The 18,843-nt window shown below is 33.4% G+C and overlaps 1 protein-coding gene across 3 annotated transcripts in view; it reads right to left on the minus strand.

The window, feature by feature from the left end:
• The window catches only part of LOC126878565 (uncharacterized), a 93,360-nt gene that overhangs the window by 18,739 nt on the left and 55,778 nt on the right, over nucleotides 1–18,843 (minus strand). For 2 of the 3 annotated variants that reach the window (XR_007695701.1, XM_050641353.1), the window contains exons 2-3: nucleotides 12,354–12,600; nucleotides 2,755–2,971 (exon numbers count right to left, since the gene is read on the minus strand). Coding sequence is in view for 2 of the 3 variants with exons in the window: in XM_050641353.1 (XP_050497310.1) it covers nucleotides 2,755–2,971; nucleotides 12,354–12,600 (464 nt within the window). In the remaining variant the exon portion in view is untranslated. Of the gene's footprint in view, nucleotides 1–2,754; nucleotides 2,972–12,353; nucleotides 12,601–15,508; nucleotides 15,658–18,843 lie in introns of those variants that run through there. The other variant, XM_050641354.1, reaches the window with a different exon arrangement.

Below are 18,843 nucleotides of genomic sequence, written 5' to 3' on the forward strand. Positions count from 1 at the left end.
AGGATGGTTCTCAGTTTTGCAGAAAATTTTTTTATCGTGGAGTACTTTCTTCGGTCATACGGAAATGGTCGCGAAAACGGGTAAAGCTTAAAGGTAAATAATGGTTTCAGCAGGACGGGGCAACCTGCCACACGGCCAGAAAAACTCTTCAAATACTTCGTGATCATTTTGGGAGATCGCCACTCACCAGATCTAACGCCACCTGATGCGTACATATGGGAATTATGATGGAGGCAGACCAATCTACCGTCTGACATTCCGGAATTGCGGACTAGAATTAAAGAATATTTTCGTGCTAGAGGGCATCTTTAACACCAGTTTTGCAAGACAATAATGTTTGCAATGCTATATCATGTATACTAAATACAGGGTGTTTCAAAAAAAGGTAACCCCGTCTCTAGGGTAGGTAAAAAACTGAAAAATAATTGGGGTTTGCTTAGTAAAAAATTTTTGTAACGCCATCCGTTTTCAAGATACAGGGCGTTGAAGAAAAAAAATATTACGCATTTTTTACGATTTTGCCGAAACTACTGGCAACATTGTAATGAAATTTTATACGAATATATTTTGGAAGCTGATACATCCCATGAATTTGTTTTTATATCTGATTCTCATAGAGGGCGCTAGTTACACGGATCGTACTAAGTATTAGTCAATCGTAGTACGATCCAATCGATCAGCAACCGTTGCCAACCATCAGACGCATGCGCAGTGAACAGTTAGCGTTGCGCAGTTAACAGTTAGCGTTCGTAGACTGCGAACGCGCATGCTTCTGATGGTTGGCAACGGTTGCTGATTGTTCTACGAACAAACCTAATATAACTTTTTTAAGAGTATAATAATTATATTTATTATTAGAAGAGTAATAAAGAGTATAATAATTATTATTAATCAAAATTTCAAGTAAACTTAAACATCATTCAATTTTACACGAAAAAGGTACTCTTGGTAAAACTCGATACTGTGTACCGTTTTCGGAATATTTTGATTTGAAAATTATGAAGTAATAATCGATGCTGGTAGTAATGATAAAGTTCTAATAGGTATGGTACACCTCTATTTTCTCCAAGTGTGCCATGGAAATCTGACATTTATTGATTATTATGACGATAAATCAACAATAATTAGAGTTTTCAAAACATTGTTTCAATTTTTCAATTTTCAAAAATGCGTAAAATTTTTTTTCTTCAACGCCCTGTATCTTGAAAACGGATGGCGTTACAAAAATTTTTTACTAAGCAAACCCCAATTATTTTTCAGTTTTTTACCTACCCTAGAGACGGGGTTACCTTTTTTTGAAACACCCTGTATATAAATTATTATAAAATTTTCAATATTCATTTCAGTACTGTTTATTTTGCCGCATACTGCATATTATGCAAATTTAAGGAACAATAAGAGGGATAAACTTATAATAATATTGTTAACAGTTTGTATGTATTTAAATATTTGTTTGTGTTTAAGACTTAATATATTCTGAAACACTAAACATAAAATAATGTGTTAAACATGTTTATCCCGGTACTGATTCGTTAAATTAATAAACATAATTTTAATTATACCTAACTGTAATAACAATAACAAATAACAGTTAGTCTCCACGTTAACAAAAATAAAGAGAATAATTCAATTTGGATGTTACGAATTGCCCGTTACGAATGTGTATAGTTACGAACTGTCGCCGTTACGAACTGTCGCTGTTACGAATTGCCTGTTACCAGTTGTCCGGTTACGAACTGTCGCGTTACGAGATGTCTGGTCACGGCCCAGGGTACCTACTGTTTATCTCGTCTTGTAGAGTTTTCGTCAAATTAATTAAAATATTAGTCAAAATTCATTACTTAGGGGGTTTTTGGGGTCGCTAACGACGAATATGACATCGGAAGTGATCTCCGGAATACCTGGTGCCCAGGGTACCTACTGTTTACCTCGTCTTGTGGAGTTTTCGCGAATAAATTATTAAAAAATTAGTCAAAAATTATTACTCGGGGGTTTTGGGGTCTCTAAAGACGAATGTGACATCGGAAGTGATCTCTGGAATACCTGGTGCCCAGGGTACCTGTTTACCTCGTCTTCCGGAGTTTTCGGCGAATTAATTAAAAAATTAGTCAAAATTCATTACTTAGGGTGTTTTTGGGGTCGCTGACGACGAATTTAACATCGGAAGTGATCTCCGGAGTACGTGGTGCCCAGAGTACCCACTATTTATCTCGTGACTAATGATATTTGACTAATTTTTTAATGAATTTACCGAAAACTCCAGCAGACGAGGTAAAGAGTAGGTACCTGGGCATCAGGTACTCCGGAGATCACTTCCGATGTCATATTCGTCATCAGAGACCCCAAAAATCCCCCGAGTAATGAATTTTGACTAATTTTTTAATTAATTTGACGAAACTCCAGAAAACGAGGTAAATAGTAGGTACCCTGGATACCAGGTACTCCGTAGATTACTTTCGATGTCATATTCGTCGTAAACGACCCAAAAACCCCCGAGTAATGATTTTTGACTAATTTTTTAATGAATTCTGGCGCATTCACGAATCGAATGCAAAAAGAAGATTCGTCTTGTCGTTTTTTTTTCGGAGGTAATGCCGATTTTAGTGCTTTATTTCTTCGCCTAATAAGTGTGTATGTAAAGATATGAGGATGTGTATGAGTATTACTGGGAGTGTGTCAAAGTTCATTTTATTAATGCCTTTTTGGCAAATTTATAGTTTACAGAAAGTTATATTTTCAAAATTGTATATTTACCTTGACAATTTCATGCGATTGAACGTTAGTTTAAAATATATTGTTAATGTGTCATTTCCAAATTTTTCTATAATACAAGATATAAACGCTTGGCCTAATATACTCCTTTGATACATGGTTTCAAAGTTTCTTTTATATCTACGTGCCTTGTCCTGGAAAGATCCTATAAACCTATCTCCTTTCAAGATTTTTGCACTACAGCTAAATGTAAGAAGTGCTGAAACAATTGATTTAGTTTATTTAATTATTAAACCTTTAATTAATTATTGAAAGATTATGTTTTTATATAGGGTGTCCCAAAAGTAGCGGAACGGTCGAATATTTCGCGAACTAAACATCGGATCGAAAAACTGAAAAATACGTGTTTAATCATTTTCAAAAATCTATCCAATGACACCAAACACCAATCCCCTCTACACCCCCTGGAGGTGGGGTGGGGGGTAACTTTAAATTCTTAAATGGAAACCCCCAGTTTTTCTTACAAATTTGTATTCGTTATGTAAAAGTAGGCAACTTTTATTCAAGACATTTTTTCGAACTGTGGATAGATGACGCTATAATTGGGAAAAACCATTTATCCTGATACCATAGGTAAAATTATAGAAACGGTCTAATATCTCACGACATACACTTCCAAATGAGAAACCAAAAAACAGATTTTTAATCTTTTTCGAAAACCTATCGAACAACACCAAACATGACCCTCCAACCCACCCCCTGGAGGTGGGGTGGGGGTAACTTTAAAATATTAAATAGCAACCCCCACTTTTTATCGCAGATTCAGATTCGTCATAAAAAATTAAGCAACATTTATTCGAAATATTTTTTAAAATTTCTGATAGATGGCGCTAATAAATCGTATTTTTCCAATTAAAGCGCCATCTATTAACAATTCTAAAAAATGTTTCAAATAAATGTTGCTTAGTTTTTCATGACGGATCCGAATCTGTAATAAAAAGTGGGGGTTGATATTTAATATTTTAAAGTTACCCCCACCCCACCTCCAGGGGGTGGGTTGGAGGGTCACGTTTGCTGTTATTCGAAAGGTTTTCGAAAAATATTAAAAATCTGTTTTTTAGTTTCTCATTTGCAAGTGTATTTCGTGAAATATTAGACCGTTTCTATAATTTACCTATGGTATCAGGATAAATCGTTTTTCCCAATTATAGCGCCATCTATCCACAGTTAGAAAAAACGTCTTGAATAAAAGTTGCTTACTTTTACGTAACGAATTAAAATCTGCAAGAAAAACTGGGGGTTTCCATTTGAGATTTTAAAGTTACCCCCCACCCCACATCCACCAGGGGTTGTAGTGGGGGTTGGTGCTTGTTGCTATCCATTGGATAAAAAATCTATCCATTGGATAGATTTTTGAAAATGATTGAACACGTATTTTTCAGTTTTTCGATCCGATGTTTAGTTCGCGAAATATTCGACCGTTCCACTACTTTTGGGACACCTTGTATAAAGTAAAAACATAATGTTTAAAAAATTGTTACATAGAATACAAGAATTGCAATACTTAAAAAACGAAAACCAAGAGTTAAAAGAGCAAACAAAGTTTTAAGAATTAGCAACAGAATATATAAAATCGAAAGTGAACAAAAAAGAAAAAACTTTAAAAATATGTCAAGTATATGAAAAAACACAAGATCCTCAAAATCAAACATCTAAAGCTCAGAAGAACAAGATCTGGAAACAAGAAAAATAGCTGCTGGGACGTGGCTTAAAGAAAATTCACACAAAAACAGAAGGGCGGAACTGGTAAAATCCGACGGTATATTTTCTTGAAGGACATTTCAAGAAAATACTAGGAATGACCGCAACAAAGGAAAAACCCTTAAAACACCTAGAAGCACTAATGAGCAAACTAGATCATACAGCGACATAATAAAATATGGTGGCAATACACAAACGCCATAGTGATACTCAACTAGATGAAACAAACTACCTAATAATAACAAGCACTGGAAAGTTTAATGCAGTGACTGTGGATGCAGTGCCGGTTTAACCTAACTTCGGGCCCTGGGCACTAGGGATTTAGGGGCCCCCTTTATTGCTATTCGTTGTCAATTTTTTTAATAAAAAAACACTTGTATTAACCTGCATTAACTATAAAAGTTCATTGTAAAACCCATACATTTTTAAAAAATTTAAAAAAGATTTTTAAAACAAACGAGAAAAATAGCAAACGTAAAAAATATTCCAAAAATACATTTAAAAATATAAAAAAACAGAAAGTTCTACAGAACAACACATGACAAACAAAAAAATATATTCTAAAAAACATATAAGACAAAAATTAGCTCACTTTTTTTCTTGACTAGGCATTAGCAAACTGCCATATTAATACTATCAAAATTCAGTTGCTCCACTTCTTCATTTTTTATAATACGATAGTGATAATGCTTCTAGGTTTTCTTGACCCTTTGACCTTCAATATATGTATCTTTATTCTGTTTAAAGTCAAAAAAGACCGCTCTCCTGACGCATTAGAAATTGGTATCGTCAAATAAACTTGCAGTAAAGTTAAAAATTGGCAAAAGTTTCCTTTACATCCTGGATGAAAACAAATTTTCAAATGTTTATTCAAATTTTGGTATAACGGTATAAAATGAATAATTTCATTATGAAAGTTCTATTTGGTTTCATCAACATCTTTTTTATATTCCTCGCATAAAATATTAATTCACTTTTTGACTTCTTCTTTATTTAGCGTAAAAAAACATCTAACAGCTGATGTAATATCTTGTGGCATCTGGCATATAACATAAAATAGGTACTTCAATTCTGAATATCTCTTGTCCCTTTAAAATTGTTTCACTGTCAATTGCTTCATCGAAAAATGTTTTTTTCTTTGGTTTTTGAAGGCCAGTTCCATAGAATATGTTTGAGATTATTGCCTTCACAAAAAAATATTTTTGGCTTCTAGTTCAATTTCGCTTAATTTATTTCTTATGTCTCCAACAAAGATCAAATGTCATTAATTCTACTCCAATTGACACGTTCAAGTCCACAGTTTCTAACGTTTTTTCTTGTTGCATTCACTCGTTTTAAAATCCTTGCCCAAATCAGTGTCAATAGAGTATCCAAGTTACCCTGTCTCAAAGGTATCCATTTTATTATGCAGTGCCTTGGCTTCACTTCTAACTGCTGATTTTTTGCCTCTATTATTGCTTAACTGAAAAAATATGTTTTATGGATCCGTAGTTTTCAAGTCCCTAAAGCATTTACAGCGTCAAATGTTTCTATTTGTTTTGTTTTCTTTTCATCGCTTCCAGGAATCCATTGCAAGTTTGGTCAGACAGATAGCTAACTGAACATTTTTCTTTATTCGCATTCAGCTGTAAATGCTGAGCTAAGAAATTGTCAAAAGCAAAGTATACAAGACAACTTAAGTAATTTCCCTTATGGCGACTCGTTAAATTCTCATGGGATCAACGAAAAGCTAGTCCTTGAGAAGCAAGTAATTTAATGGTGACAACAACTCAAATTTAACTGATGATCCATCTAACTCCAAGTGATGATCTTGTTATTAATGTAATCATAGAGTTCAGATGAAATTTACTTTCTTCGTGAGATTTGAGTAGACTATTCAAATATTTCCAGTGGATAAAATATATCCAAAATCAGTTAAACTATTTTTTTCAATTGAAAATAATTTGCACGGGTAACAATAAACAGCTTTAACACTTCTCTTTGCCTCCATTGGGTTTTACTCTTTAAGAGTTGCTTTCATTTAATCTTCTATAATAAGCTTTGTCTCCAGCTTCATACATTTTTTTACAATTTTCTGAGAAATCGCTCTTTGGTTTAAAAGTTGCCACAGTTCTTATTTATCAGTCTTAAAATCAGACCATATCGAAATCGCAGGTATTTTGTAGTATTTTTCTCTATTTAAAAAAATATGGTCCTCGATTATTTAGCGGACTTAAAGGCTATAACGGGATAAGATGGTCAAAAATGCCCCCGCACCGATCAGCCCCGCTACTTATGTTTTCGATAAAGGATATAAAATTATGCCCTCATGCAAATTTTTAGCTTCCCAGAGGTCCTAAAACGTCTTAAATCAAGAAAAGAAGAATTTTTAGGTTTTATTTTTTTGTGAGCGCAATTTTACTTTAAAAAATCTGAAAAAATTCAAGAGGTTGTATCTTTTGAATACAAAACAACCAAATTTTTTTCAGATTTTTGTAATAAAAAATGAGCCCAGGAAAATTTTTTTAAATATTCAAAAAATTTGTAGGTTATGATAATATGAATTGGCCAACTTTTAAATAGTATTTTTTTGTGTACTTTTTGCCGTTCTTTTAAATGACAGAGGCAGAATTTTTAATATCTGAGCGGAAAGAACGAAAAAATCGCAAAAACCGTTTTTTTTTTCTCGGGACAGCCAATTTTAGGATTTAGGATCCTGACTACAACAACTGAAAAAAAAACTAAAATTGTGAATTTTGTCATAAAATTTGCTATGTGGGGTTATAATAATATTTGGAACAACTTTTCCAAATACCTTTTATCGATATCTGTAACGCGAAGCAAATCGACTCGCATATCGAAAATTCACCCTGTTTATAGTAGGCCGCGTCTAAAATTTAAAGTTCAGTTGACTATTTTAAAAATTGTGAACCATCACCCTGTATGACTGTGCACAATTTTAAATCTGTATATATTTTTATAGCCGAAACATAGGGGTGTCTTCATCTTAAATGCGACACACTGTTTCTTATCAATTTGATAATTTATTGCAACTAATATAGTCGTATTTTTTATAGATTCAAAATATACAATCAAAGTACTGACTAATTCACTACATTTATCATAAAAAGTTCAAATTGATTGCACTGAAGTATGGAACCAATTATTAATGTGTATTAATAATTAATATGTATTAATAATAATGTGTATATAATTATGTGTAATAATATAATATAATATGATACAGAGTTTTATGTATGGAAACCCTCAATTATCTCGGAAATGGCTTGCACGATTTTTATGGATTGTGGTGGGTTGGGGTTTTCTAATATGGCCGATATTATAGTAATACTTACATTGTTGTCAGATCTTCCGTTTTTCTGAAAATCTAATTAACTTTCTTATTTCAAATGGAACACCCTGTATATTTTTTGCGTTTTGAATTCCTTAAGAAATACTGATTATTTTCCATGTTATATTCCCTATACCTTAAGGCCATAATTTCGAAGTTGTTGCTACATTTATTAAAAAAAAACTTTTTAAACAAAAAATTATAAAAAATGAATAACCATTTTTAAACCAAATTATAAAAATCAATTTTTTCGGCCTGCGTAGACATTATTTTACGTTCTTTGGACCATTGGGAACAAAAAAGTTCTTTTGTAATTTTTCTCTAAAGTTAATCGTTTTCGAGTTATAAATAATTTAAAATTGACAAGAAATCGAATAATTACGATTTTCAAGGTTAAAAAACACAAATCAAAATATTATTTTTGAAACTGCTAAGTATAGAAATTCAAGCTAAAGCCTTATTTTGTCAGTTACCAATAAGTAATTTGAGCTTGTTTCATTCTAAAATATTGTTTTTTAGTTGTTAATGCAGCTCGATCGCCCGTCCTCTCATATGCGCTTCATTAACATTTATAAAAAAGCAATGTTTTAGAATAAAACGTGCCAAAAAATTTTATAGCGAGCCCCTGAAAGAAGGGTTTTGGGTACTCCGCAGTTTTAAAAATATGTAATGTATTTTATGTTTGTTTTTGAACCTTGAAAATCGTTCGTCATTATTCGATTTTTTTCAGTTTTAAATTTTTTATAACTCGAAAACGATTAACTTTAGAGAACAATTACAAAAGACCTTTTTTTGTTCCCAATGATCCAAAGAACGTAAAATAATGTCTACACGCACACGGGCCGAAAAAATTGATTTTTTTAATTTCTTTAATTTTTTTTTTAAATAAATGTAGCAATAACTCCGAAACTATGGCATTTAGGTATAGAGAATATCACACAAAAAATAATCAGTATATCTTAAGGACTTCGAAACGCAAAAAATATATAGGGTCTTCTATTTGAAATAAGAAAGTTCATTAGATTTCCAGAAAAACGGAAAATCTGACAACAATGTAATTATCACTGTAATATCGGCTGCATTAGAAAACCCCTACCCACCAAAACCTATGAAAAACGTGCAAGTCGTTTCCGAGATACTTGAGGGTTTTTATACATAAAACTCTTTTATTATAATAATTATAATAATATTATATTAATACGCATGAATTGGTTCAATATTTCAATGCAATCAATTTAAACTTTTTATGATTAAATTAGTGAATTAGTCAGTATTCTAATTATATATTTTGAATCTATAAAAAATACGACTATATTACTTGCAATAAATTATCGAATTGATAAGATACAGTGTGTCGCATTTAAGATGAAGACACCCCTATATTTCGGCTATCAAAATATATACAGATTTGAAATTTTGTACAGTCATACAGGTTGATGCTTCACAATTTTTAAAATAGTCAACTGAACTTTAAATTTTAAACGCGGCCTACTGCGAATCCACAAACAGGGTAAAATTTCGATATGCAATTCGATTTGCTTCGCGTTACAGATATCGATAACAATTATTTGGAAAAGTTGTTCCAAATATTATTATAACCCCACATAGCAAATTTTATGACAAAATTCACAATTTTAGTCTTTTTTTTTCAATTGTTGCAGTCAGGATCCTAAATCCTAAAATTGGCTGTTCCGAGATGCATCTCGAGACAGTCAAAAACGGTTTTTTCGATTTTTTCGTTCTTTCCGCTCAGATATTAAAAATTCTGCCACTGCCATTTAAAAGAACAGCAAAAAGTACACAAAAAAATACTATTTAAAAGTTGGCCAAATCATATTACCATAAGTTAAAAAATTTTTGGAAATTTCAAAAATTTTTCCTGGGCTCATTTTTCATTACAAAAATCTGAAAAAAATCAGGGTGTATTGTATTCAAAAGATACAGCCTCTTGATAACCTAAAATTTTTTTGAAAATTTCAAAAAAATTTTCTGGGCTCATTTTTTATTACAAAAATCTGAAAAAAATTAGCTTGTTTTGTATTTAAAAGATACAACCTCTTGAATTTTTTCAGATTTTTGAAGTAAAATTGCGCTCACAAAAAAATAAAACCTAAAAATTCTTCTTTTCTCGATTTAAGACGTTTTAGGACCTCTGGGAAGCTAAAAATTTGCATGAGGGCCTAATTTTATATCCTTTATCGAAAACATAAGTAGCGGGGCTGATCGGTGCGGGGGCATTTTTGACCATCTTATCCCGCTATAGCCTTTGTTATTAATAAAGGAAGCGCCCAATGGATACAACGGCACTGTGTGGATGAACTGTGCAAACGAATACACAAAAAAATGAATTGTGGATGTGGTGAAGGCTATGGAGGCGGTATGGGAGAGAATGGAGATAGACTTGAATTAAGTCAAGTCAAAAGATATGCCTATGTGTCCAACGGTGCTCATCTGCACCTCTGAAACCGAGACTGAAAAACCAATAAACAGAATCCGCATAGGAAGCTAAATCTATAGCTTACGATGGAATACTTGTTATTAAAAAGTCAGAAGGTCATGAAGATAGGAGAAACCGTAGTATTTTTGATCAACGAGATCATCTACACATTATGAAATGGGTTTACCATAGGGTGACCAAACGTCCCGTAAAAACGGGATTGTCCGGTTTTTTAACGATTTGTCCCGGGGTCCCGAAAAAGTCTCTGGGAACGTCTAAATATCCCGTATTTGCGTTAGGTTGATTTTATGTATCTGACTATATTTTCTCTCTTTAATTCTTTTTCAATTTCGGAATTTGTTTTCATTTTTATTTCTCCCTCTCTTGTTACATTGTGGCCCAGTATTAATTGTTCTCATTATTTCTCTTTCAAATTTCAGAAGGCTATCTTCCTCTTTCTTGTTAATCGTCGTTGTTTCCATCCCACATGTAACAACAGGTCTTATATAGGATATTATACTTATGAGTCTTGATTCTCAGCAGATTTCTATTCATTCCATATGTTTTTCCGCCTTTCAGAATTCTTTCCTCTGTACTCTATTTTCTGATTTTCCCTATTGTTACTCCCAAGTAGCTAAAGACGGATACAGTTTCAAATTTATGGTGCTGTGTTATTAGATATTTCTGAATGTCATCCTTCCCTATCGTTATGTATTCTTTTTGTGCTGGTTTATCTCCAGTCCTATTCTTTTCGCTTCCTTATCTAATTTCCAACTGCTTTTATAAATGTAATCTTCTTCGTCTTCGCTATGATGACTAGATCATCTGCATATGCCACTAGTTAAAGTTGACCTGCAATAATTTTTTTGTTTGCAAAGTTTGTCCTGCTTATGATTACTTTCAATACCGGATTAAATGGTCTCGGGGAGATAGGGTCACCTTGTTTCACACCTTTGTTTACATTGATCTCCTTAGAAGTGAAGTTGTTCCGTTGAGCACTGTTAGCATATTGTCTTAATTTTTCTGGTATTCCAACATTCTCTAACTCATCTATCATTTTCGTCCGATTGATTGTATCAAAAGCGCTTTTGAAATCTATGAATATTAGGTGCATTTCTCTATTGTATTCTCTCGATTTTTATTATTTGCTCCACTGTATGTATGGAATTTATCGTTGACCTCCCCGGTCTTAACCCATTCTGGTATTCTCCTAATATTCGTTCAGCTCATGATTTAAGTCTCATATTCAGTATATTTGCTAGAATATTATATGTGGCGTTTAATAAAGTTCCTCCCGATTTCCTTTTTATATATCTATAGGTACCTGTGTTCCAGTCATCTGGTAGTCTGTACTTCTTCTTCTTTGAAAATTTCTACTACGTCGTTATCTTGTGCGGCCTTACTTCTTCATCGCAGTGTGTTTCCTTCATAGTGAACAGCATTTTTTTTCGTAATATTCTTTCCATATTCTGCTGATCTGTTTGTCTTCAAATACGGTTTCTCCTTTATGGTTTTTACTCTTGTTATTTTGTTGCTCTGACTTGTTTGTAAAATTGTTTTATTTTATGGTTTTCTCTGTCTTTATCAATATCCTCCAGCGAAACCAGCCATTTTTCTTCTTTTAATTTGTTGAGTTGGCTTTGTTTCTCGCTATTTCATATTCTTCCGTGTTTTGTTCTGATCGGTTGTCGATCCATGTCATTCTGGCGGAGTTTTCTTTTGTTATGTCTTGATCGTACGTAAATTGCATATTCAAAGGTAAATTCAAAAGGATTTATAGGTCCCAAATTAGCTAAAAGACCATGTTGTTTCAATCACCCCTACCTGATAAGGTATCGCCCCAAGCCTTCCTTGGCAGTGGCGCACTCACGGGAGGTTAAAACCCACTCCCTCAGGGCATATGAAAAATATATAAAGAATAGTAGGAAAATGTAACTTGTCTACAAAAAAAGTTCGGTGCCCAAGCCAACCCCACCCAGAGAAAAATAAAAAATTCTAGGTGCGCTACTGCTCCTTGGATGTGTCCCGTTTTTTCAAGTTTATGATTTGGTCACCCTACGCACCAAATAATTTTTTTATAGTAGGTAGTAGAAAAATGTTCCTAATACGTACCATTTGGAGTATTCGTGTGTAACACCCCCATGTATAATGCGAGACCAGCAATTACTAGAACAGCTACTAGAACTACAAAGGAAGCTATGGCTAACGTGATGGAACATAATTTACCCTTTGGAGTCTTTTGTTCGACTCCAATACAGGCAACTGATGTCGGTGGAGATCGTTCTTGCCAGGGATATTTGCCATGATTACGCGATGATATCGTTCGTATACCTGTCGAGTTTTCTACAGTATATTCGCTCTGCAAAAAAAAAAGATAATAAATATTAACGTCTGCTTTTAAATTTAAAGTAAAAATATAAATACTTTAAAATATGAAGTCAAAATACCTCTAATTGATGACAATTTATGTGAACTACAAAATACCGGGCTTGATGAAATTACAAGACGATGCGATGAGTAGAATAAGTATATTTATACATAAATAATATAATAAATAACTTAATATAACTTACATAACTTATAAAACTTATACATTTAATTTAATTACACTTCAGTCTTTTTATACACTCCTTCATTCACCACCTCTCTCCATCTCCTCCTGTCCAATGCTAGTTCTTTCCATCTCTCAAAGTTACTTTTCTTCAAGTCTTCATACACACTGTCCTTCCATCTTTTCCTTGGCCTGCCTTTACTCCTCTTTTGTATTGGTCTTCGTGATAGTACCATTTTTGGCATTCGTTTACTTCCCATTCTCTCGATGTGCCCCAAGTATCGTATTCTCTGTGCTTTGATCGTCGTCGTGATCGTTGGCTCTTGATATAGTTCTTCCAATTCTTTATTGGTTCTTCTTCTCCACTGACCTTCTATTTTCACACCTCCATATATTGCTCTTTGCATTTCTCTCTCCCATCTTTCTAAAAGGTCTGTTTCTGACTTTTTGAGCACCCATGATTCGCATGCGTATGTTACTGTAGGTCTGATAACAGTCTTATAAATTCTTATTTTTGTTTTTCTTGATACGTATTTGGATTTCAATAATGTGCGTAATGCTCCATATTTTTTATTTCCTTTAGCTATTCTTGCCTTTATCTCCCCTTCTTCATGACCATTTTCATCTATTTTGGCTCCCAGGTAAATAATTTCTTTGGCTCTTTTGAACGAGTATGTTTTTTCTCCATCTATTTGTACTATGATGTTATTCTCTTTTTCTTTTTGGATCTCTTCCATTATCATATACTTTGTCTTTTCTTCATTTATTTTAAGTCCGAATTTTTCGGCTTCTGTTATTATGTTTTTCATTAACTTTTGTAATTCTTTTTTGCTTGTTGCTAATAGCGTCAGATCATCTGCAAATGCTATGCATTGGTGGTCGTTTTTAAATATCGTTTCTTTCATGTTTATTCTGCTTTTCCTGATTATTCCTTCCAATGTTAGATTGAATGCCGTTGTTGATAGTGGGTCTCCTTGCCGTAATCCTTCCTTGGTTTCAAACTTTTTGGATGTATACCCTTTCCAAGCTATTTCGTTTGTTGTGTTTTCCATCGTCATCTTTATCATCCTGACAATTTTACTTGGTATCCCCAATTCTTTCATCAGTTCGTACATCTGCTGTCTATTTACTGTGTCGTAAGCCTGCTTAAAGTCTATGAACAAAGCATATAGTACTGTTTTATGTTCGTAACAGGTAGTCTGTATTTCTTTTAAGGCAAATATTTGGTCAGTCGTTGATCTGTTGTTTCTAAAACCTGCCTGGTATTCTCCCAGTATTTTTTCCGAATATTGACTTAGCCTTTTTCTTATACTTTGTGCCAAGATTTTGTAAACTATTTCTAATAGTGCGATGCCTCTGTAGTTTTCCCATAGCATTCTATCACCTTTTTATGTATAGGGCATATCCTTGCTATGGTCCACTTTTCTGGCATTTTTTCTACTTCCCATATTCTTTTTATCAGGTCATATATCTCTCTCTGTAATCTTTTCCCTCCTGATTTTATCATTTCGGCCGATATTTCTGTTATTCCTGGGCTTTTGTTATTTTTCAAGCTCTTTATTTCGTTCTTTATTTCTTGTTCTGAGTAGAATAAGTACCTATTCCTAAATACATCAGCAGTTTTCTCATGTATATTAGATTTTTGTATTAGTTAACTACGTATCCTCACTTTCATTGGGACACTTTCCCCAATGTCTTTGTTGTAGTATAGACGTTTTTGAGAAAGGGCAAAGAAGAAAGATAAAAAGAAATAGAATAGCGCTTGAAGTTTACATTGCAGCTAATAAAGATATGGATCATAATATGGAACTTAACGTATAATAATAGAATTAAATTCCAATGCATTTTATGCAAATTAATACTGTAGCACATACCTATGTTTTTTGTGTCATGAGCTTTGTTAATGATGATTTTTCTCATATATTTACACTAAGCATCAAAATTAACGTACCACCTTAAAAATGGGACATTTTTTAGTAGGTTTTAAGAAGTAGTTATTGCGCATTTTTTGGCATACAATTAAAATTTTTATGAATATAAAATTCTTAGTTGTATGTCAAAGAATGCGCAATAACTAACTCTTAAAACCTAATAAATTTCATTTGCATATCTCAACCGGTTTTAGAGTAATAAATAAATCGTCAGTTTCTAAGAAAAAATTCAACATCCCGTATCTCGGAAACGAAGCATTTGCGGACATATGTTTATAAAGCAAACAGTCATTATTTTTTCATGCAGAATTACCTCTTAAAGTTTGTCGCACTTATTTAGAAACACCCTGTATTGATGAAGAACGTTGCTAGTTGTTAAAGTACCTAACTTTTTTATTATCCAACATAAGCGAATGAATCAAAAAGCAAAATGTTAAGAAAGCCTAAGGCTACAGTTGAATTTTAATTTTAATATTTTATATACGATAGAATATTCCACAGGGTGTTCCAAACTTTGAGGAAAAAACAAATTATCATTGTTACACCCGGTATACAATGACACTTATCTGTTTAGCAACAATATTATTACTTCGATGTTCTTGAAGAATAAAGCTATCACATATTAAAAAAATCACTAAAATCGGACAACAGGTTTAGGAAATACGAGACATCAAAAATGTCCCATTTTTAAGGTGGTGCGTTAATTTTGATGCATAGTGTATTAAGGATTATACATTATGTAATGATTTTTAGTAATAATTACGATTTTGTGACAATTTTCTCACGTAGAGTGTATTATAATTTGATTATTCCAACGTCTTACTCATTCACATTCACTCTAAAGTTCCACAGGTCCATTTAACATGCTTTCGATTACAAGAAGGAAAACGCAAACTGTTTTTATAATAAGACCTTGCATCAGAATATACAGTTTACAGTTACCGACATTTTCTAAGTGGGTATTAGGTAATTTTTATATTCGTAATGCTAGTTGGTTTCTATACTTTAAAGCACATCAATTGCAGCAATTAATACAATACCTTTCAATTGGTAATTACTAGATAATCTCTCACTTTTCTTGCCTTTTAAATTTTCATAATATAGGGTGTCCAGAAACTCTACCGAAAAACGAAGACAGGATATTCCTCAGATAAATTTACCCAATTTTTCTTCATATTAGACATTTCAGACATTTTAACCCAATTCTTCTAGTCCGAAAATGCTTCCTAAGGGAGCTAGAGCTCTTTGAAGATGGCGTCTTGTAATTAGTTTTTCTTAAATAACTCCAGAACGCTTTTATTTAGAAAAATGAAAATTGTTACGCATATTAATTTATCTTCCAGAGATAAATCGATTACATTTATTGTGAACTTCTAGTACCGGTCATAGGCGTCCGTTTTGGGTAGGGCAACGGTTACTTTATCGCATAACTTTTATGTCTTTAACTTTTAAGCATTTTTGACATTGGATTATTAAGTTATGAGGTATTCTAGTACTAAAAGATACTCTTGCTTTAAGTCGGTAGAACACACCGTTTTCTAGAAAAATCGATTTGAAAATTTTTCGTTTCTTGAATTTCCAAAAAAAAATAAAAAAACCATTTAGAAAAACTAAAACTGGTAGGGGAGATATGCCTGAGACGGCATACTGGCTGAGATGGCATATCACGCGTTTTTCGTAAACTATTTCAAATTTGGTGCCTTGTGTGACAGTTTTCAGTTCCTCAAGTTAGCATTTGTCAATATTGTTGAACTTATGCATGTTAGTTTTGTTTTGACAGCAGTAGCCTTTGAAGTGTTTAATAAGTAGGACAATATATTTATTGGCTTTTTTTGTATCACATTATAATTCGTGAGTCTTCGCCATAAGTTAAGTTTTTCAATTTTGTGATGTTAGTTTACCTTGTGCCTATCACGCCTGTATCGATTTATATCTTAAAAATGTGCTTAAGAAAAATTAGGTTAAAAAAACGGTCTGAATGCAATGTTGCCTGAGATGGCATAGTAAGCAAGAGGCATAGGTATGATGGCATAGGTATGCCATCTTACCCTTACGGGTTTTTATACTGCATTAATTTTGTTATATGATTAGAGTTTTTCAGTACAGTTAAAAGTCGTTATAAGACGAATCCGAAACGAGAAAGTCGATTCCGTCGACGTTGAAACAAGTGACGAGGAAGATGCTGCTTGAATTTTTTGTAATTATCTCTTTTCATTATCTCGTTCTCGAGAAACTTGGCCAAGATGCCAAATGTGTGGCAAGTGGTCATATTCCGGTGTGCCGGTGTACCCAAGACTTGCAAACAATTTATTTGTGACTTATATCGAGATTAGTGCCTTTATTTCAAGGGTATGCCATCTCACCCACATGTATGTGGGTGAGATGGCACATGTAATACTTTAAAATTTGTTTTTTCAGAAGAAAACTATAATATATGTACCTTGTTAAAAAATAATTTTATATTTAAGTAAATGTTGCTAGCACTGACTTTGATTTTCATTACGTGTCAACTCTATCGGTTATCGATTACAAAACATTTTAAAAAAAGTATGCCGTCTCAGGCATATCTCCCCTACGTTTATTTATATTCCAGAGATGAATCGATTTCATTAATTGCAAATTTCTAGTACCGGTCATATGCATCCGTTTTGGGTAGGTCAAGGGTTATCGCATAACTTTTTTGTCTTTAATTTTTAAGAATTTTTGACTTTACATTATTAAATTATGAGGTATTCTAGTACTAAAAGTTACTCTTGGTATCTCTCTCTCTCGTTCCATCCCTCCTTGTGGAGTATTGGGCGCTTATGCGTTTCTTGGCCAAAAGTGTAAGATTGCTGTCTGGCCGGGACAGCGCATCTTCTTTTGTTTTTATTCTCTGGATAAATTGTGAACTAATTCCCTCCACTTTCTTCTATCTTTTGCTCTCTTTTTGACTTCGCCCCATCTTAGTCCAATTTTTTCGTGTTGTCTCGTTGTTGTTCTTTTCCAGCTGTTGTCTGGTCTGCCCCTCTTTCTTTTCCCCTCTGGTTGGTATACAAGTGCTTGTCTTGCTATGCTGCTTTGGTCTTTCCTCAAAGTGTGGCCGATCCATTTCCATTTTTTTTCCTTGACTGTAGTAGATATGTTAGTTTGCTTTGTCCTTTCCCATAGTTCTGTATTAGTTATTTTGTTTGGCCAGTATATTTTCAGGATTTTTCTTAGAGATTTGTTTACAAATGTTTGTAGTTTTTTAGTTGTATTTTCGTCCTGTTTCCATGTTTCTGCTCCATAGAGCAGTATACTTTTAATGCAACTATTAAAGATTTTAATTTTTGTTGTTTCCGATATTTCGTTTGTTTGCCAAATTCTATTTAAAGCGTTGAATGCGTGTTGCGCCTTTGCTATTCTCGTCTGTATATCCTTTTTACACCCCCCGCTCCTTTCCATGACAGATCCCAGATATATGAACTTGTCTACCTCTTCTACTTCTTTACCGTTTATCATTATTTTATTATTTGGATGGTTATTATTTTTTAGAAGTTTAGTTTTTTCTGCGTTTATTCGAAGTCCGATCGTATCGGAGTACTGTGCCAATTTGTCAATTTTTGCTTGAATATGATTTCGGTGTTCAGTTATCAGGCAGATGTCATCTGAAAATTCGAGATCTTCTAACTGTTTGAAAAGGTTCCACCTGATGCCTGTTCGATCGTCGATTACTTTCCTCATTACCCAATCTATCATAATAAGGAATAGGGTAGGGGATAGGATAAGGAATAGGGTAGGCAACCCTGTTTGACTCCACTTTCTATGGATATTTCTTCTGTTACTTCACCTGAATGTTCTAGTTTGGCTTTGTATCCTTCGTAGAAGAGTTTAAGGCTACGGCTCCACGGGCGGGAAATTGACGCTAGCAGTAGCAGTAAAATGAACTTAAGGTTCCGCGGAACGGAATAGGGATAGCCGAACTGTACCGACTACAGGACTTGTGCGTAGTCGGTTCAGTTCGGCTATTCCCATTCCGTTCCGCGGAACCTTAAGTTCATTTTACTGCTACTGCTAGCGTCAATTTCTCGCCCGTGGAGCCGTAACCTAATAAAGTTTATGATTTTTAGTGGTATCCCATATAATCTAAGGATTTTCC

This window comes from Diabrotica virgifera, chromosome 10 (assembly GCF_917563875.1).
Source record: "Diabrotica virgifera virgifera chromosome 10, PGI_DIABVI_V3a".
NCBI lineage: Eukaryota > Metazoa > Arthropoda > Insecta > Coleoptera > Chrysomelidae > Diabrotica > Diabrotica virgifera.